This window comes from Rissa tridactyla, chromosome 2 (assembly GCF_028500815.1).
Source record: "Rissa tridactyla isolate bRisTri1 chromosome 2, bRisTri1.patW.cur.20221130, whole genome shotgun sequence".
Taxonomy (NCBI): Eukaryota; Metazoa; Chordata; class Aves; order Charadriiformes; family Laridae; genus Rissa; species Rissa tridactyla.
The window spans coordinates 76,926,539-76,948,403 of NC_071467.1; the positions used below are offsets into that span (position 1 = coordinate 76,926,539).

General features: G+C 38.9%; 1 protein-coding gene across 1 annotated transcript; it reads right to left on the reverse strand.

The window, feature by feature from the left end:
• Positions 1-1,366: 1,366 nt before the first annotated feature.
• NSUN2 (NOP2/Sun RNA methyltransferase 2) lies at positions 1,367-21,745 on the reverse strand. The gene is made up of 19 exons (XM_054192566.1): positions 21,601-21,745; positions 21,361-21,518; positions 20,995-21,099; positions 20,767-20,872; positions 20,046-20,117; positions 17,291-17,375; positions 16,321-16,513; positions 15,840-15,914; positions 14,563-14,693; positions 11,915-11,988; positions 8,796-8,926; positions 8,086-8,182; positions 6,786-6,961; positions 6,166-6,258; positions 5,353-5,488; positions 3,973-4,053; positions 3,607-3,745; positions 2,609-2,648; positions 1,367-1,935 (listed from the first exon to the last, which is right to left on the reverse strand). Exons 1-19 carry the CDS (start codon positions 21,685-21,687, stop codon positions 1,530-1,532), a joined length of 2,385 nt encoding a protein of 794 aa, XP_054048541.1. The 5' UTR covers positions 21,688-21,745; the 3' UTR covers positions 1,367-1,529.
• Between the last annotated feature and the right edge of the window lie 120 nt (positions 21,746-21,865).

Below are 21,865 nucleotides of genomic sequence, written 5' to 3' on the forward strand. Positions count from 1 at the left end.
TTCCTCAAATCCTTTAAGAATTAAAAATTATACTTTGCCTACATCTCCATTCAGAAGGAGGTCCTGCTATGCTGTTCTTCAGCCCACAGAGCTGCCAAAAAAGAACCTGTCCAATCACAGCTCCTGATTCAAAGAACAAATTCAAACCTTCACAAAATACAAGGACAAGAACTGATTTTTTATTAACCTATTTTACAGACTCTCAAGAGGAAAATGAGTCCCGTCAATGGTTCTTCACTGCATAAGGCTAATATCTTGTAAGAGGACATGGCATTATTTCACTTTTACGTCTCTCCCTCAAGAATGCTCCCTTTGATGAAGTAGTTCAAGGGCAGGCATCAGAATCTGTGGTAGCAAGGTACAGCAAATGGATCCAAGCCACATTAGGACTCCATCAGTAAAAATACACATGGTAAAATTTAATTTGACAAGAAACACAAATATTTCCATCACCAGGGTCCTAGTGGAGGACAATACCTTGTACCACTGGTCACCTTCCTTTCAGGTCAACTTGATACAAGTACAGAGTATTGCTGAAACTAAGCCACAAAAGATGGAATTTATATTTTAAGTTTCTGAGGTAGCCAACTAATTTATTCTTTTTTAAGTCAGATTAAGTAAATTACCCTTTTGGACCTAAATAACCTCTTTTAAACATCTACTATACAACTATATATATACACCACCACACTTTTTTTTTTTCTGATTATTTCAGCTATAAACAAGTATCTTGCAAAAATTAGAGATGACGCCCAGTTGAAGAAATGGCAGAGAAACAGACGACTGCAGTAGATTTGAGGGGCAGTCACAGACCCTTAAACAGGGACATTTCAAGATATAAGTTCGAGGCATGCTCAGCATACCCAAAGATCTAGTTAAGGACATTTATTAATTGTGCCTGTCAAGCAATTCACCACTCTGGAGAAAAATCTCAGGCACCAGTCGCTGGCAAAATGCATTCTGCCCTTTTCTTTTTTTCAGGATGCTGTGAATGGTTTTATTTTGAATAAATGTTAACCGGGTTGATAGTTAGAAATCCTGTATGCGCCTTTGTATGCATACTCATACCGATTCTCTTATCCATTAAAGAACCTGCATGAGTAGTAATCAGACTGGGTGGGAGGTGGGATAAGCAATCTTAAGAGAAAAAAAATGTTTTTCTAGAACTTGTGTGCTTTGAATGAAACTGCAGTTTTTCTCTTCTGAGGGAATTCGTGATCAGTTACACAGGCAGTTCATTTGTACACATCATTATTCCATTTCAATTAAGGGCTTTAGATTTTACCGGTGCATGGTCCATTGCCAGCGACAGAGACACAAACCCACCAGTAATACGGAGCTTAAAATGGTAAAAAGACAACACACGTGAAGAGAAATTCTCTTTATAGTTTTCATTTAAAAAATAAAACCGTGAAACTTTAAAAGAGGAACATCCCATTCCAAACGAAATTTTACAATATACTTCCATGCTAAAAGCAAAAGTCTGGATGTGAGCCTCATGGAAGCTGCCGAGTAATAGAGGAAGAACTTTAACCTTTCACATTACTCGTATCCGTGTCTTTGCTTTCCTGGCTTACATGACTGTTGGCATTTTTACTAGATTGATCTAAATCCTCAATTTTATTTTCTACTTCCATAGCACTGCTTTCCACAGGACTGTGGGAAGATTCTTCACCTATTTCTGCTTCCATTTTCGTGACTAAATCATGTTCTTTATCTTCCACATCCATTCCTTCCTCTGTTTCAGCCAGCCTATGTTGAACTTCTTCCTCCGTTTTACTTTCCGATTCCTCCTCTTTCCTCTTTGCTTTAAACACTTCAACTCCCATCATCCTCAGGTAATGAAGTCTCTCGTTCTTGGGGACAAAGGCACGGAGTGATGTCTTTCCTTGCCAACCACACAGCACGATAGGACACTGCAGATCATCAGGTTTTCTACAAACAAGCAGTTACGTTCCGTCAACTATGAGAAAGTTAATCTTCAGAACTTAATTTTATAGCCATGCCCTGATAAATAAGCACCCAATCTTTAACAGTAAATGCATTTTATAATTATTTATAAAAGATGCGAGTACATTGGTCTTAGCTTCAATATGTAAACAGGTACCTGCTTGTCTACAAGCAGGCAAGCGGGGAAAAAAAAAAAAAAAGCTCAATGCTATTAAATTTCTGCAACAGCCAAACTAATTTTCTGGCTCTGGTTTCAAAACTAATAAGCAACAGTAAGATGAAAGTTTACGTTTAAAAAGGTCTCAAGAACTTCCGATACTACCTTATCAACAAAAACGAACAATGAAAAAGTGAAACTTTTTTTATTCCAAATGCTGACTTCACAGGGAAACAAACAAACCAACCAACCAACCACATGCAGTGATGCTGTGGACCTCTGGCAGAACTACTAGCTCTCCTTTATAAAGCTAAATCCTACAATTGTTTTAAGAATACACAGGCAAGAGAGCTTCTTTCCCCATTATATTCTTTGTATGCTGTCTGGCTTTACCGTTGACTTCACTGCATCTCTATGCCTCCACTTTTGTTTTTGCTGAGTGAAAATAAATTTTTGTCCAAGTTTTAAAACGTGTAAATGGAAAGCAACACGTCTACTTACTCAGGATCCGGGTCGTACTTCAGAACTATACTTCCCATTGCTGCAGGGAAGGGAGGTGGGGGAACAAAAAAAAAAAAAACCACACAAAAAACCAGATGTGTTACTTGGTACAGTGTTAAAATGACTGTAATTTGAAAATGTTCAAGAAAACAAGTTTTTACACAGCCATACAGCATGAGCTGGTTAACAGTTACCTACATCAGTACAGTAAACCATAGACAACACCAGGTTTTATTCCCTTCTCTTTTTTTCAGACTGAAGTATTTACAAAAGCAACCGCCAACCTTGCCCTCTCCCAAACCCAAACAAACAAATTAAAATACAAAACCACAGAGTGGATTGATTTAGTCAGTGAATCTAGCAAGGGACTTTTACTTAAGTAAAATGAATATCGGAGTATGCCAGCCCAAACTTTAGAAAAATTGTTCTCCCCAGTTTGTGTCATCAAACACTGAAGTACAAGGACAAGTGATGACTTGGAAATAAACCAACATAAACAAACGACTGAAAACCAGTCTTCATTTCTTCAAGCATCCAGCACAGAGGGAATAAAAATTTAATGAGCAGACATTGCACCTTTTATTTAAGACAATCAAGTCTGAATAACTATATTTGATGCATAAAATCATGACAAACAATTGCAGATGACAAACAGTTTCAGCTGGAGCACTAACAGGCGTAAAGGTCTGTAGTATATATAAAATCTTTGTTCATCAGACTTTTTAAAATGCCGCATCACAGCATTGTTTCACAGAAGTCATAAGTGTGGCAACTCTTCTGTTCTCCGGAATTCATAAACCTTTAAGGCCATGATCAGAAAGGACTACAGTTTCTAGTAGCACACTGCGTTTCAGTAATGCTTACTTACCTCATTAACCAGTATATTTAAGATAAATTTAGTCAAAATTTTTAGCAAACATAGTTTACGTGACAGAATTTTCAGTCTTCCGTGTATTGTATAATAATCATTTTGTCATAGCACGTATCAGAAGGCTTACCCATATCTTTGACTTTCTTCTGTGTTTCACTGCTGAATTTACTTAAGAATGGATTTTCCTGGGTTAGCAGGATTTTAACATCTTCTATGCAGACATTTATAATCCTTGCATGAATGAATGGGTACAGAGTATAAATTCCCTGTTTAATAAATAAATATAATTATTTCAAAATGCAGTCTCGACTTTCTGAAGAAAATGTTAAAAACAGTATGCCCTTTAGCTAATACCACAAAACAATTTTCACATTTTAAAACCATACTGAAAATGCAAATTGTCATTAATCTGACAGAGCTAATGCCAGCTGTGCTACAGGCTCTAGAGGAAAACAAAGTTATCTCCTTCGAAAATACAATGCTATGTAATTACCTCTTGTGCTAATCTGAACGCACATCCAAACTGTTCACCGTCACTGTTGCGAGACCAGACTTTTATCCCTGTGTTAATGACCTGCAAACGACAAAGCCAACAAGCATCATCACGGGGTATAAACTCTAAATTACCACTCTGAATTTTGTTTTTCCTCAACTGACTAAAAGGAGGAAGAAAGGACGATTCTGCCGTAAAGTTTGTTCATTTGTGCCGGACACTGAATTAAATTCATGTGAAAATTCATTTGAGGGAAAAAGGAATTCCCACTATCAAAACATAGTTCTCTCTCAATATAAACACCTTTTACTCCTTTCCGTGCTGAAAACAAACACTGTGAGGAAGTGTTTGTCTTAAAATGAGGGCAATGAACTATTAAGATCTAATTTTAATTTTAGTTGGAGGAAGAATTTTCTGTGCGATTCTGTGAAAGTCAATCAAGGATGGGATTTTAAAAATGCACAAGTGTTCAATATTAGGACACCATATGCTTTGTGGCACTCAAAGTGTCACTGCCTATTACGATGCACCCATTTCTTAAAATTTTGTCAACTACATAGCCATTTTCTGTGTGTGGGATAAAAGGGTAATTATTTATCCATCTCAAAGATCTGTTGCAAAGATGCAATGAATATCCTTGGAAATTTTCATGAACTGACTGGATGAGGCCCTGAACATATCTGATCTAGCTTTGAAGGTAGCCCTGCTTGGGGTAGGAAGGAAGCTGGACTAGATGACCTTATTTTAACTTAAATTGTTCAACAGCTTCTAAGACAAATCTTTAGCATTTGCAAGGCATTTTCCATGGAGAGTCATATAAAATAAATTACTATTTTCCCCTCTAATTCACAAAAACCTATTTCTTATCCCATTATCATTCATCTTAACCACTTCTCAAAATATTCAGATGTTGAAATTACTTGGAAACAATGTCCTCACGTAACACAGCCAGCTAATAATTCAGCTGAAGTTATCCGTTATTTTTGGTAGGCTTTCAAAGCTCTTAATACTTTTACAATTAAGGGGCTCATAAATACAAGTGTGTCAATGTAAACTTGTGAAGGTACCTGAAGACCAGATAACAATGCTGGTACACATGCAGCAGTTATATAGTCCCTTCCTCTACTTTTAAGTTCCCTTCCACCTGCCAAAAAACATACCAATTTTAATCTTGGAGACTGTTATTTACCTTTCAGAGACAACGTTTCATCTCTTTAACAGAGGAGGGACAGAGAGGAACACATTCATTCCGACTAAAAAAAACCAGGCCTATCAGAGGGTAATCCTCTATATAAATAATCAGCTTGGCAATAAAGTTTTAGGGCACGACCACTGATGCTTATGATCTCTGTTGTGAAAACCTGAAGAGATGAACCATACCTTCATCTTCTCACTGTTGTTCAGAAGCACGTTCCTTAGCTCCTTAGAAACCATGTACAGCTGTCTCTTCTTCCCTTCTTGAGTTCGAGTCAGTAAATTCATCTTGGGAAATGATGGGTCCAATGCATAAAACTTCCTGTGGCCATAACACTTGTTTTGATTAACTGAACAATGAAATTACATACTCAGAATGCACGGGTTAGCCCATTTCCTCAAGCTATCTCTGCAAACACTTAACACTTTGGGTCCAGAACACAAAGATTAGACTTTCTAAGATGCATGACATCGGAAAAGACAAGCTGTCATAGACACTAAGATACGCTCAAAAATTTCCGATGCAAACTATAGTTGTCTATTTTCATAGAATTGTTAGGGTTGGAAGGGATCTTAAAGATCATCTAGTTCCAACCCCCCTGCCATGGGCAGGGACACCTCCCACTAGACCAGGCTGCTCAAAGCCCCATCCGGCCTGGCCTTGAACGCTTCCAGGGATGGGGCTTCCACCACCATTATTTTCATTTAAGAAGAGAGTTTTAAAGTGTTGAGGAGAGGGGGACCTGGTGCAAAGTTAGGGGAAAAGTTTTACATATGACCAACTAGACCCATCTTTTTTGATGAACTGAACTCCTAATATTCCAAAACTACTAAAAATCTTACTGCCAAAATGGAAACATTTTTTTCTTACTGGATAGGAAGGAACAACGGATCTTCTTCAGGGAGAAACACAAAACCCATCTTTTGTGATTAACTGAACTCCTAATATTCCTGAACTACTACAAATCTTACTGCCAAAAGAGAAACATTTTTTCTTACTGTATAGGAAGGAACAATGGATCATCTTCAGGCAGAAACACAAAAGGGTCTTCTTTAAAACCAAACAACTTCATTTTTTTAGATGGTGGTGGTCTAAAAAGACAATATCATTGCATTGTCAATTTTAGTAAAAATACATGATTTAAAATCAGTATATTCAATTCATGTAGAAAATGCTTGCCTTATGATAATGACAGTATGCCAAACAGAATACTGACATTTTCCTGTGGTTCACTAAGGCAACACTACCCACAATTTAACTTCTTAAAATGAAGAAGTGAAAGCAGTCCTTGAAAAGAGAAACCACAAAAACAAGTAAGCAGAGATTTCTGAGGGAGTAATTGTGGAGACAGTAAAGATCTTCCACAGGTTAACTTCTAAAAGCAGTTTTTTCCTGAACAGAGAAGAAAGGACTAACAGACTTTGCAAATGCTAATAAGAAAACTTAATTTCCTAACTTGCTGATATACAAGACAGAAAATGTGGAAACACAGGACAACTGAGGAAATTCATTAACTCCTCTTCATCGACTTCTAAATGAGTCCAATAACAAAAGAACTACAGAATACTCAGCAATTCCAAAACTGTCACAGGACAAATACTTAGACATGGTCTCTTACCCACAGACTCCTTCCTTTTTGCTTTGCTCAATGTCTGAATTCTGCAATTCTTGTGCTTTCTTTGACTCTTCATTTTCAGCAAGTGTTAGTTCTTCAGTAATACATTCAGAACCATTATCTGAATTAGCTGCTGTCACTTCAGTTTCTCCTGTTCTTTGTGGCAATTTCTGATGAACCTATTTTAAATTATAATATTTTCAACAAAGCAAAAGTAGTATCTAACTTGTAATAGAAGGTACCTATGTTCTCTCTTTGCATGTGCTTAATTCTTATCAAATTGAAGTGCTTAAACAGATCAATTTAGGCAGTTAATCTGATTACTAAATCAAGATACCACTGTAAGCTGCATTTATCTCTAGCACTGATCTGCACAGTTTCTTACCAGCCGTCCAAGAAAGCTATTGTTATACCATTTACAAATTCATGTTTAAGCACTCAAAGAGAAGTCTTTTAAGTCAGGATCTGCTGCTTTCCTCCTAGCACTCAAGGTGACACACATATCCTGCTGCTGCACACTTTCTGTAAGAGTGCTACAACATTAAATTTAGAACAGCATCAACTATTTGGATGACGCTTGCTTCTGAATAAATGCTTTTTCCGTACTGCCACACACGTTTTACTCATAAGGTGTTCTAATGAAGCAAAACAAATTAACAGAAACAGCTGAAAGGGATTCACACAAGAAGTTTCTCTCAAAGATACGAACGGTCTAAGCAATCAAAAAAAATCACGTCAACTTAAAATCTTGTTGACAGGATTTTAAAGACGATTGACAACAAATGGATTAAAGTCAGATGGCTGCAGCTGCTGTGGCTCCTCACAGCTTTACATCCATTCCCCCTGCTGCTGATCCGCTAGACTAATCTGCTAGTGAATCACTCCTGAGCAGCCAGCCACAGAGTTAAGATAAACTGAAATCAGAATTAGCTTACAACACAGCAGAAACAGCCTTCGGCAGAGGCACCGCACACAGCTGAAGGAAGTGACAGCATTAGCAACCCAATCTAATCTGCTTCTGTAATTCTTTCAAAGCCTTAATTTTAGGTTCAAATTTTATCTCGCTATTTTACGATGATTTCAAAATTCCCTCCCTCTTTTTTTTTTTCCTATTTTAAAAGGAGATTAACTTGGAAAAAATTTAAGTTCTTAAGGGATTTAGGAATTTACTTTTAATTGACACACTGAACTATAACTGAAGGGCAGATATACCACAGTTATAGTATATTTTCTATTATGTAAGCTTTCAAAAAATTCCAGAAATGTTATTAAAGGTTAACATTTTAGCTCTTTTAAAAGTTACCTTAGGCTGGCGTTTATTCCATGGCATTGGAGATTTTTTTATTAACACAGCCACAAAGAAACCTCCTGTGTTCTGGTGATGTGGCAATATCCTAAGACTAGGGAGGGAAAAAATAATAAATGTTTCCATGTATTCATCGTCAGTATTCAAGCTCTCACAAAGTACTGTAAGTGTCACATTTATATTTACTTTCAGGATAGACTAAGTATTCCTAACAGGACTGTGCAGATTTGATTTATCAAGCTAGAAACAGGATCTAAAATAGAGCATCTTGGCAAAATAACTTGCATCAGTGCAACGTATTCATTTCACCGTTCACATCTAAGCTTTAATGACTCATTTCTAAACACTATTTTTAGAATAGCTATGAAAAGTCTTTCATAGAAAATAAGTCACACTGTTAAAATGTTAAAGTTTTATATATTTTTCCAATAATTTTGGCTATGTATCTCTATTGGATGCAAAGAATTTGACCTGTTTGTGTGAGTACTTGTTCCCTGTAAGAAACTTTCAATAACTACTCTCAGTTCACTGGAATTTAAATATTGTGTTACTGCCATTATACATGAAGCAATCAAAATATACTCAGACCTATACAAACCAAGGTCTATACTGCAATACATTCCTAATCTGACCGAATTATAATTTGCCCACCACCATACAAGGTAACCATCAAAAAACGTCATAAGATCTACTCTGGGGAATCTTACCAACGTTCTAGATTCATTGCCTTTAGCTTCTCTTCATCTTTTATCGGAAACATAGTGGGACGTATTTGTGTTTGTCTATTTGAAGGCACATCTTTCCACTCTTCAAACCACTGTCCGTCTTTCAGCATTACCTTCAAAGGAGTAAATATAAATACTGTGAAGAATACGGGTCAACATTTTACAAGTTTTAATTAAAATACTTTCAAATGAAGGTTCAGATGCCATAAAGATAAGTTATTTTCTGGTATAGTACATCAAGTTTTTTAAAGTGTATCATTCCTCTGCACATTTAAGTGCAGGAGATTCTTGCCAGCTGTACCTCTTTTAGAAGCATAAAAACTGGAGCAAAGTGTGCAGTCAACTAAAGACCAGTGGAGAATCAACTGCAGTGATCTCTGTTAACCTTTTAGAACATATAGAACACCAAAACCCAAAGGACAGACAGTGGTAGAATACACAAGATTAGTATGACATCAGATTTAGGATACGTTACTTCTTTTTCTCCACGAGACTGGCTTTGAGACATTCTGCTATAGGCAGCTTCCCAGCAGTATACAAAAGAAAAGGGTACTGCAGTCTAGTAGAGATTAGAAACAAGGAATCCCAATTTCATTACGTAAGAAAGATGCAAGAGCGCAACACAACAGCTTGCTACGCATACAGCCCTACACAGGTCACAGACAGAGATGTTTTCAAGGAAACTTACTGAAGAACCATGTCCCTATGAATTTTCTAATACCTGCATCTTTATCCAGGACTCAGAACACCTCTATGAATCCACTCCAAGGTACTGTGTGGGCATTAACATTACCTCATTCTGTCTAAGGGTCAAAGCTTTTGAAGGACTCTTAAGATACAAGCAGAAGGTTAGAGCCTCAACTCTTGTAGCAAGGCATTGTGAATGCTCTTTAAGCAAGAATACCAAACTGGGAAGAAAAACAGGGAAAATTTGACTTCAGAACTCTAGACGCCTGGTTCTGTACTGGACTCTAGGGCTGTAAGAAAGGTCACATCCAGGAATCTGTGGGGCAAATGCATAAAATTAATGACTGACATGAAGGCCTGTTTTTGTTGTTAAGGCAACAAAATAGAGAAGTCACAGTGATGGTGACTTCAGGACTGGCAAGTATGATGAACTGTTTTCATCCACCTCACTGTGATTGACTTGGACGTTTAATTAAGAGTTCTACTGGAAACTGAAATGTAAGATTTATCTAGATTACAATTTCACTAAGAATGTTAGAACACAGACTTCAGCGTCATGAAGTCTGGCGTTTCTCAGACACTGATCAGATCACACCTAAAATATTATGCCTTTGCACGTTCCTGAAATAGAAATGACTGACTGTGCTTCCAGAATTAGTATTTCAAGTCCAAATACGCTATATGTCATATTGCTAAGATGGAGACAAGACACACTGCGATTTTGAACTAACTGCTCTTCCTTGGAAGTCATGAGTTCAGCTTGAGAGAAACAACCAGTGGGACTGATAAATAAATGGAAGTGCAAACAAGTTTAGAAGTATTTTGGATGTACTAGAACAACTGCCTAACAGCCCTGCTCTGTTCAGTTTTGGTTTACCAGCCTAACTGCACAATGTAACCGGTAGGATGACAAAGCATCAAACAACATGCTGAACTCTTCTCTATTGCGTATTTCACTAGCCTCTCGTTAGGGTAGAATGAAGACTAGAAGTGTTGCAGAAGTAGATTAGCAGATCTGGAGTTAAAAAGGTCTCTTCCTTCAAGACTCTCAAGTAATTCATTTGAGCTCACTCATCATCTGTCTTAAGGAGAGAGTACGGAATGCTATTTTCAAGCGCCTAAGTGTCCCTTGAACAAAACTTTATTTTTATTTTGACGTTTCCAGAGATCTACAGTCAACTGATGCTCAGGCATAGTCAACGTAATCACTAAGTCACAGAGCTCCCACTGAAGAAATGTTTCACCAGGAAACAAAAGACTAAACCAAGTAAAAACAGCACCAAGGCAAGCAAATACATTCAAGAATGAGCTAGCCAATCAGGCTTGAAAAAACAGGGTAGCAGCAAATAAGTGTGAACTTTCAACAGATTTTATTAGCCTGCTTTTTAAAACACCCATTAGGGAGATTTATATTTCAACTGCAAACACAGAAATGTTACAGGGAATACAATATACTCTTAGTGATCTTTATATATACATTTTGTAGCTTTATACAATAACAAAAAAAAAAGTAAAATTAAGATTATAGAATTATGCATTTTACATTTATCCTTCAGGTACCAGCATACAATTTAAACTTTTGGAACTGTAAGAAGAAAGAAATCAGCTTGTTTCTAAGCTCTATTTCTAATGGCAGAACATAAGCAAATCTTTATTCCATGCATCTTGTTCATTAGCCTAGACTGAGGCATAAATCTGCAGACTGCCATTGCAAGAGGCTAGTGAAATGGTGAGAGAAGAGAGAACAAACAATGGCGTTGCAAAGGCACACGCTCATAATTAAAATTTAATCTGAGCTTCTTTCCCTACTACCGCCTTCTACTCTTCTTAACTATACTCTTAACAAGAAGCTGAAGAAGCTTTGGGGCTTTTTGCCCCTCCCTACTAGTCTGTTTCCAAAATTGAAATCACATAAGGCCTAAGGATTCTATTAATATTCTAGGATTACTCACATCACTGTAGGTTTTATAGCTTATTTCCAGAAAGGGTTTAAAAGCTTTTACTTCCAAATGATTCAAGTGGATCAGCTCAAGAACTGTAGAATTTAACACTCACAGACTGCAAAGACGAAGGAGGAGGGATAACTTAAAAAGTGGCTGAAATTATGTTGCCATCTACAGGCCACATGCACACAACAGAAAAGGGAATTATATTAAGGAAGTATAGGAGACAGAGCAAAGGAAGCTAGAGGAAAACAGGAGAGCAGATGAGAAGACGCGAACTTACCATCAGAAAGATTTTTAGCCCTCTCTCCTACGATGCTGTACTGTCTAGAACAATCGCTACCAAATTACTAGCAAATCACTACCATTACTTCCTCTTAATCTACTGTTTTGAAATGTTACACTTCAAAATTTCCCTAATTTAACACTCTACCACAGACCAAGAACTTCACAGAAATACTAGGTAAGTACCTTCCATTTGGTAATTCCTGGCATCCTCTTCAAACCTGGTAACTCAGAAGAGACATCAGCAAGTTCTAAGGCACCTGAAATCCCAAGAATATAAACATTCTTGAAAACAGAATTTGAGAGTCATGTTCCTAACTAACGTTCATAAAAATAGTTTTCCTTCAAAGTTTAAGACCATTTAAAGACCATTGTTTTTTAAAGCTTTCAAGGAGCATGTTACACAATTACTACCGTGTAAATTAACGAGAAAGATGGTAAGATGGTAAGAACAGTTCATAATAACTACAGAAGTTTGCAACCTATAAATTAACCAGAATATAATAGTTAGGTACTTTTTGTAGCAGCTGCATAGAGTAATACTCTACAACCTCTATCACTAAACATCAGTGTTCCAGACAGAAGCCAGATAACACAGACTGAATTCCACTTACTTAGTATTTGGATTTCCTACACTGATCAAGTATTTTTTCAGAGAAGTACTCTTTTTGGGATGACTGAGCCTTTTAAAATGTTTGATACATTCTCATTTTATGAATTTACAATCTCAATATATTCCAGTGTGCGAGGAAAAAGAATTTACTATTTTTTAAATGGAAAATTCCAAACCGTTTAACAATAAGGTAAGTACTATCAACCTAACAGGACAAAAGGCCTAACAGGGCTAACATATGCCAAAGTACTATAAGAAACATCAACAGAGTATAATTTAATCTACTGAATAAAAACTCCAAGCTGCCCCAAGTCCAGAAAGACTGATATAAAACTTACTGTTTAAATAGGTGATCTCTCTAGAGAAGAACAACTTTAAAACTTTTTTTTTGTGATTCTGAATATTTGGTTATTTAACAATTAGGTAGGCTTTTCCTCATGTTGTACTCAATTTGTCAACCTGTTCTACGTGACTAACCGTTTACTCTTACAGTGACAGTTTAAGCAAGTCTTTTAAATAAACGGAAAAGTGACACTTGAATTCATAGACAAATTCCAAAATGACATTTCAAATCTGATTAAACTTGATGTTTGCATCCGTCCTTTGAATACTCCTGCCTACCTACAGCATGACTTCAACTGATGCCTCAAGACTACATCAGACTGATCAAGCACCAAATAGTCCGTCAGAAGTACAACTCCCAGTAGAGAAACGGTACAAAAGTGCCTTTTCCTTACTCCTTCAGCCCCAAGGGGAAAGCAATCTCTGATCTGCTCCACAAGTACCGGTGTTAACACGGTGCTAGGGGCAACATTAACACTGAGGAACCAACAAACATTCTGGATTGACCTGAGCATATCCTTGAGGTCCAGGTGCCCCTTGCAGACCACTGCACTACCTCACCCTTCTTTAGCTACACCTACGCTCTAGCCCCAAGGATATTGTTTGCTTGCTGCATCATAGCCTCCAAATAAGCCTCAAAATACCTCCAACCGGGCAGAGACAAGATCCAGATGCCACAGCCAGTCAAGATCCTTACTTCCAAGTACTGAATTTGCCCCAGACGCTGCATTTGTTGGCTTCTTGCTCCTACCCAAACTAGTCCTTACCACTTCCCACTCTGGTTGTAGTTAAACGTAACTCCAGTGTACCACAATCTTCAACAAGCCAAGCATACTACAATGTATTGGAAACACGTCTATGTTCTTCTTTCACTCAGCCTGCCAAAGAAACTACCTCTAAATAAAGATGTACTTGGAGTGGAAATTAAATAGTCAATTCCTAATTATCTGCAGGCATTTTAGCTCAACTGCTGTTTCAGAGACAATGAAATTTCATGCGCAACTTGGGGCCACAATAGTGGCTGGCACAAAGGAAACATTACACAAAGCAGGCTACCCTACTTCCAGAACCAGCTCAGCTCCAGGAGCAATACAGCTGCTTCCGCTCTGTACAGGGTTCATCTTAACAAAATCTGTGGAACTTTTCATGCAAAATCCAATTAAATGTCTCCCAACTTCAGGTCACTGACTCAGAAAAAACAGTGTCCATCAGCTCAAGACCAGAAATTTGGGCTACTAAGCCCTACTATCACAAACGTATGCAGTGCAGCTTTCCAGCTCATCTCAATTTTTCCACCTGTTGTTACTTCAGATGATGGAGACTTAACAGCAACTTAAGCAAGCCTTCATATGCAAGCCAAAAACGTAAAAAAAATCCAGGAGCTTAAAGACATTAAAATTCCAAGCATGTCAAAATGTGGGTCAAAGGAGGCTAAAGGTATTGGTGACTCCCACCTACCCGTGCACAATAACAGTCCTCTAACTGCTTAAGTACACTCTGGGTTTTTTACTTACATAGCATACAGCAGTAATGCCCCATTCCATGTTTTCCAAAGGAAATACAAATGTCAGGCGTGGACCCCAACCAGTGGAATAGGTTAGCAGAGGCCAGGTAACACAGACTGAATTCCACTGATCTGTAGAAGTCTTTTGTGTATCATTAACACAACTTCTTTAGGTTTTATATTTGCACCTGATTTAGGCTTATTTAAGAACACTGCTTGTATCGACACCGATGAAATCCTACCGGTACCAAAAAATGGCTGCAGTTTTGCATATGAAGAGCACATTACCTACACTAAGCTTATTGCTAGTACTATCATACACATATCCTTTTTTGGGCTGAGAAAAAAGGATTTCCCCGCTCCATCCATTCTCACCTTGACTCTTTTCCAGCAGAGACGCGATCACAGCTTCATTTTCAATAGGATTCAATGAACACGTAGAATATACCATTCTCCCGCCTTCTGCCAGCTGTTCGACACCACGGGTTGCAATTCTTAACTGCAATCTAACAGAACACTCTTGATCTAGCCAGGTATCATTCAGCAACCAGAAAGATTTGCCATCAAATTTCTTACAGGTGAAGCTGTAACATAACTCTGACACATTACTCTCCATGGACTAAGCCAGCACTTACTGAGTTCCACAGCTGTCACCAGTACAAAAATTACATTCAGTTTTAAACTAAGTCATCTTAGTGCAGTCTATACTGCGGACACACTCAAATTACACCTATTAAAATGGCAATTAGGTCAAACATTAACACTACTGCATGATAACTTTCAACATAACATTCTGTATTTTGTTCTTTCTAGTGCCCCATCAAGTTTATTATCAAGTACTCAACACTAGAAAACAAACTCCAAAACCTGACTCTTCTTCTCAGAAATCTAGAGTTAAAATGAGGAGCAATCTGGCTATCACAACTATTACGGACAACAGAGCTTAGCTAGCAGTGGCCTTCTGAGAAAAGTATCACTGAGCTGGATCAGCTGAACCAGTTTATATCCTACCTGCATACTTAGGACTAAAATAAAACCTGTAATTATGAATGAGTTATCAGGCAGTAACAAGTCACCACGAGTCAGATGAGTCACAGTAACTGATGGCATTCCCAGCTTGTTACAAACGCACAGTAAGATGTTCAAAGCTTTTTCATCTGTGTTTAAATTACTGCTTTTTACCACGTGCCTGCACTAGGCTAAGTACTCATTCACCATCAGCTAATGTAAATCAGCCTCAGGTAACTGAAACCGTTTATGTGTGATCTCTAATATCCTAAAGACTTTAAAATATTACTATTAAATTTTACCAGTTTCTGCATTTTCCAACAGTATTTTACCTGCCTAAACACTAAGAATCCCAACCAAATTATTAGCTCCTTGTTTTATTAGCTACCTTGTCTAAATTAATTCAATGAACATTAATGTCAGATATTCATAATACAAGCAATTTAGATTCACACACTCCACTCACATCTAAAATACTACACTTTCTCTGAATAGCGCATAAGCTCTTGATTTGAGAGAAAAGCGACTCTTCTAAGTCTCTGCTTTGTCATATATTAACATGTGAATGCATGCAGATGTCAAAGATATGAAAAAAGGAGGAGACAGAAATAAAAGAAGTGCAGATGTGTAATAAGCATTTTTACCCATGGAGCTGCAAGCTGTTTTGTGTTGTCCACTTCTTCCATACATCAATGTTTTTCCTCATGGTTCCATCTCCACTGTAACAGAGGTTGAACTGATTTGTATTATTTGTGGGTAAAACTCATTTCATGTCCAAGTCATTTATAGCAGCAAAAAATTAACAGTCCCTCTCCCACGTTAACTAGTTCTCCTGTGCTGTACCCTTTATTTCTACACTATTCTTTGTATTTCAGTACCCTGAGCATAAGTTTGAAATTTGAGGCCCTTCAGCTGACTAAATTTAAGTACAACGTGGAATGAAAAAAGTCCACTTTGACTGGGTATCCCCTTATCTAAGACAGTTTAAGGCATTCACCTGTTTTGGAACTTACTACAAATCGTAACTCCCTAAGCTATTCAAAAAGCATAACTCAGTAACAAAAAAATTCTAGCACTGTACTTAATATAATGAAACCTGTGTACTGAAGTTCACGTGCAGGATACCTGCAGGGGACGTCACATAAAATCCTGTCGTAGAAGAGGACCTCTTTTCTTCCATCAACATCTATTTGTAGATTAGGAATGCTGGAAGCATCGTGATTGACCACCATGATGCACGGACTGTTTAATCTCTTAGCCTGATGAACCAGCAGATAGCAGCGCTTGTTGTCGACATCATTAGCAATTACAAAACCCTCTGAGAACATAAAATAGTGGAAAGATGCTTTACTTTTCAAAAGCTAAGTAATTTTACATAGTTTATTGCCTTACTTTCAAAGTTGTGTAAACCTTTCACTAGAGATCTTTACTTAAAAGACTGCTTATGAATAGAGGACCCCCTAATGAACATAAAATAACATAAAGTATGTGTCAAATATAGTCTCAAGAGTTCTAGCTTGCATGCAGCGGCAATAAGACACAACCAAGGGCCCTTCAACTTTTCACTCTCAAAGTAAAATCCTTGTAACAGAGAAAACTTCCGCTGCCATCAAAGACAATCTCTGTATGTCAGCAGATTTTCAGCAGAACATGAAAAGAATACACTCCTCCCCCAACTTCAGCATTTCTGTAGGCAGGATTTTCTATGAGCATCTGAAAGTAAAGATTCTGAAGCTTAAGAAAAAGATAAATATCATGATGATTTCAAGGCTAAAGCAGATTAACCCAGTGTTTGCAGCATACCACTAAACCACAAGGGCTCATGGGCCACGTCTGCTAAGTAAACCTGATTTATATACAAAAATTAAGCTCTAATCACATCTATTGTAGTCTGAACTGTGAAGATATATTTCAAGCCAAGGAAGTCCACAACGTTTCAAGGAAAAGGTGGAGTACTTCCCATCTCATATCACTCAACCACTTTGGGAATGCAATATGTAGTTAAATGCTTATCTGTGATATTAAAAATAATCTTCTATGAGAAAAAGTAGAAATTCAAAGTCACAAAAGTTTTTGGTAGTTTTTCCAGACTTACTGGGAAAAGGAACATTCATGTCCGCGTGCAACATTTCAATGAGTTGTGCAGTCTTAGATCCAGGTGCAGCACACATATCTAGAATCTACAAACACCAGAAAGTTAAAAAAAAAAGTCCTACCTTGTGCTTTTTAAGTACTTGAGAAATTTACTAAGTATTCTTGTTTAAATATTTTTGCATACAATTGCAGAATTATGATTGTTCTGAACACTGATTCGCAAAACTACAAAGTACAGTTCTGTTCCTTGCATGCATCACAGAATGCGGCTTTATCTCTGAGGGTCTAAAACATAAAAAGGAATTTGGTTTGTAGGGAAGAAATACATCAGCTGAAAAAAATCTGAAAGAGAAATCTGAATATAGATATGGGGATATGGTCCTTCTATGAACTTACAAGCAATTCCTACTGAAGTTAAATGGAACTTTACATATACACACACATACATTAAGGGCAAAGTTACATTCAAGAGCACGTAGTACTTTTCTTTAACTATCAGTAAATTAATCGGAGACTGACACATTTGATTAAATAGATTTAAAAAAATGAACGGCTATCCCTCCCCACATATTTGCATTTTAATGCAAAAAATCAGGGCAGCATAAACTGCTTGTTTCTATAACCTGGAAGAAGCACTTGGGAGTATTCGAACTGCCCTTAGGCAGCAGAACAGAACAGCACAGACACCAACACCTGATTTCTAGTGTATTTCTCCCTCCTGGTTCATCACAAATTTGGCTTGTGATCGAGTCATTCATACAGTCACTTTCACAGCAAGCCATTTGACAGCTAACGCTGTTTTCTTAACTAAGGAAGCTTACAGTCTTTCCTCTTGTTTTAAGAAACATAAAAGACTGTCTACCTTCTGGACCTTTAGCTCCAGTAGAAGTTAGCTGAAGTCGTGAAACAAGAGAAAAGATGCGGACGGATCTGCTCAGATCCTCATGCAAGCTCCCAGCACGAACAAGACTAAATGGGAAGACAGACCCCAGAGAAATGCAAGGAGCGTTTACAGAGAGCTCCAGAGAGCGTGAGGTGAGTGCTGCCACGCAGCAGTGTTAATGCATCGTGAACCACACTCAGTACAACAGTGTCATTATCCGCTTTTTAAAGTAACAGTTGCGACCCTACTGGTTTCTACTTACTTTTGTAGCTAATGCAAAAGATAATGAAGAACAAGCAAGCCTAAACGTGCTCTGAAATTGTCCAGCAAACTTATGGTGAAGGAAAACTAAATCGTGAAAAATATTTTGAAAATGAACACAACTACAGAGAATTTTGACAGTCCTCATGCTGATCCTTGTGTAAGATAAGAATCAGCATTTAAGACCTGATGTACAGAACATGCTGGTTAAGCATGAAAAGTAACGTGCAATTCTGGTCATAACAAGCAGCTCAGAAAATAAGGCACTAAGAACTATAAAAAGTCCTAAATGACAACAGCCAAGGCATTGCTACAGCAGCTATTTGCTCTGTTGTCACAAGAGAGGACAAAGAACCTATTCTGAGTCTCACTTATGAGGAAATCTGTGAAATCTTACAGGCATTTCTGTAAAGCTCTCATTGAAATATAGTCACTGAAGTTAAACATTCGATGCAAAAAAATGTTTATTGCTATCTTAGTATATGCAATATAAGTAAGATGTGTGCAAAAACATTCTCACAGTTTGTGTTTTACATTAAGTCGAACACATTCACTACCTGTTCAACTCCAAAAAAGATACAAAATGTGCCTGTGACATATTCGGACTGAATCTATCACTCAGTTTATTATTCATTTAAGAGAGGTCAGGAGACCTTGCCTCACGTAACATAGCCATCAGCCCTGTGTCATACGTTGGGTTAGGGTGAGAATAGAAGAAAATAAACTGAAAAGTTACATATGCTAAGTAATGTTAATATAAAAACCAAGCATGTACCAATGAGTCTCTGAAACATATATGCTAGAAGTTTGAAAAACTTAAAATTTAAGATACGTCATGAAAAATGTAAGAAAGAAGTGCACAATATGGTTGCTTGAGATAGCAAGGTACTTCTAACTAGCTCATTAAACAGATTAAGAGAATCAGGCCACCTGACAGATTAATTCTGCAAACAAATGTAGCATATGAAAACGTCACTAAAGTTAGAACAGGAAGTTTGCAACCAGATATGCCCATTCCTACAGTCTCCCATCCAAATGCCCAATATCACAGGCATTCCTTACACGCTCAGTTAAAGTTAGCAATCTGTACTCTTTAGCCACCATCAACAGCATGTTTCAGCTCACCCAAGTTATCCTGCCTAACAGATTTACAGTGCGGAAGTTTGCAACTTCTGCAAAAGGCAGAGAGGGGTGAAAACTACCTGGTAAAGAACATTATCATTCAGATCCGGAAAACTACATCTGTTCATAGTGTGACGGATAGCAGGAAGTTAAAGACCGTTACCTTACTTTAAAAGGGGGGTGAAACATGAATATATAACTTAGATGCAACTAAATACATTTACACTTTGAAAGTAAGATTATGTAACTACTTAAAAACTAAGTGTTTTTTTAAAGGATATTACACAAAGCTGAAAAAGCAGACTTTCTCCTGACAGTCTATTTGTGATCAGAACACTAGTTGATTGCCGTGGTTTACAGGCAGAAAGCATAAAACATACCAACACAAAACAGAACTGTGTATCAGCATTGATATTGCTGTCGTAATTTGTAGTTTAATCAGACTAACTTCCAGGAAAAAACTCTAGTACACGGTATATTCTAGAGTTACCTTATGGTGAGGGTTCACATTAAGCAGTAGAGGTGGGATCATACTAACAGCCTCCTGACGACTGATATTTCCCTTGAAAGGAAAAAACAAAACCAAATCAAACTCCTTTTTATTCCATTCAAAAATAACGCATCAACTTTGCAATAATTTTTTTAAATTTCTACGTAGTAAAATGATAAAGTAATCAAAAACACGCTATTATAAACGTATGATTAAATTTTGTTAGCATTTAACAAACAAAATATCACAGTATTTCACCCAACTGAAATTTCTGACAATGGCATATTTACTCCAATTTTATTCATTCTACGGATGTAGTTTCTACTAAAGAGATAAGAAACTGGCTTCAATCAAGTGAGAAACATCCATCATCAAAGGTAAGTCTTGGTACGTACACATATGCACTTCTTACCAGACTTAAACATCTGGTTTTTAACAGCAACTAATTATTTTATGGGGACCCGTTTTCACATTCTCAAACAAACAAAAAAAACCCCCTGCAATTAGTTTAGGAGAAATATTTGTAACTGCGGTTATGTGCCAGAGTCATGGGATGAATCACTGTCAACAGCAACGTAAAATCCAGATTATTCTGAGCTATTCAACTTCTAAGAGAAAAGGTACAGCCTCAATTTCTCATAATGCATTTAAATAAACCACTGCTCAGGATATGAAAGAGAGAAGGAAAAAAAAAAAAAGTCAAGATCTACGCAAAACTTACACACTCTGTCTCGCTAACGAGAAACTGATGGAACTTTTCCAGCTGCGGTGACTTGCGTAGGATTTTTCTGCTCAAGTTAGTGTGCCACGCCAACTCTTCTGGATACCTGAGAGGGGGAAAGAGATGGGCGGAAAAAAGGGCAGAAGCAGAAAGAAAGAAACCAACCAATTCGCCGGGCTGGATGTCAGGAACCTACAGGGTGCCTGACTTTGCTCCCCCCTCACTTACCAGCTCAGTGACTGCGGCATCTCCACTTTTTGGCCGTCGACCTCCAGGTCCTGCAGCTCCTTGAAGTACTTCTCCTTCAGGCAGTGGAGGATCTCTTTGGCGTGGCTGCAAGGGGGAAGAGACCACCAGAAGAGCGGGTGGTCAGGGCACACCACCTTCTCCAAGCAGCGGACCGCCTCCGCGGCGATAACGGCCAGTACTTGCCCGACCAGGGCCACCGAGGGAGCAGGGGGTACCGGGCCTCTGCCCGGCCCCAGGTCTCCTGCCCGACCCCCGTCCCTCCGGGGCCACCTTGCCCATCCTCAGGTCCCCTGCCCGCTCTCCGTTCCCGCAGGGCCACCCTGCCCGCCCCCCGGGCCCCCATACCTGCGGTAGCCGGTAATGCGCAGGGTGGCGGGCAGTGGCTCCCTCAGCGCCGCCATGAAGTCGCCCCACTCTCCGGCGGGGACGATGCCCAGCTCCCGGTAGTACCGCTCGAACAGCTCGTTCTCCTTCACGATCTCCGGGTAGCCGCCGGCCCAGCCCTGAAACGCGCCGACACCGTCAAACCCGGTGGCCCTGCCGCTTCCCCGCCCCACGCCACGCCGCCCCGGCCCAGGCTCTCACCGCTTGGTCGCCGCCGCCCCCGCCGCCCCGCTCCTGCCGCTGCTGCTGCTGCTGCTGCCGGCGGCGGTCGCGCGCCCGGCGGCCCATGGCGACCAGCCGCCGGACGATCCCCGCCGCCCGCCCCGCCGTCGGTGCGGCCGCTCCCGCCTGCAGGCACCGCGGGGCCGCACGGCACCAGCACCGCGTGCTGCCGCCCCGCCCCGCGAGCGCGCATGCGCTGGCCCTCCTTCCGGGCGGTGCCGCCGCCGCCGCCACCCCGGCGAAA

What these genes read in the sequence shown, in the direction of transcription:
- NSUN2 (XM_054192566.1), bottom strand. Translation starts at nt 21,687, where the DNA reads ATGGGCCGCCGGGCGCGCGACCGCCGCCGGCAGCAGCAGCAGCAGCAG. An exon ending in TTATGTGACGTCCCCTGCAG is followed by an intron (nt 15,915 to 16,320) that starts GTATCCTGCACG and finishes CCTCTGTTACAG; the next exon opens with TGGAGATGGAACCATGAGGA. An exon ending in CGTTCAGATTAGCACAAGAG is followed by an intron (nt 3,746 to 3,972) that starts GTAATTACATAG and finishes TTTATTAAACAG; the next exon opens with GGAATTTATACTCTGTACCC.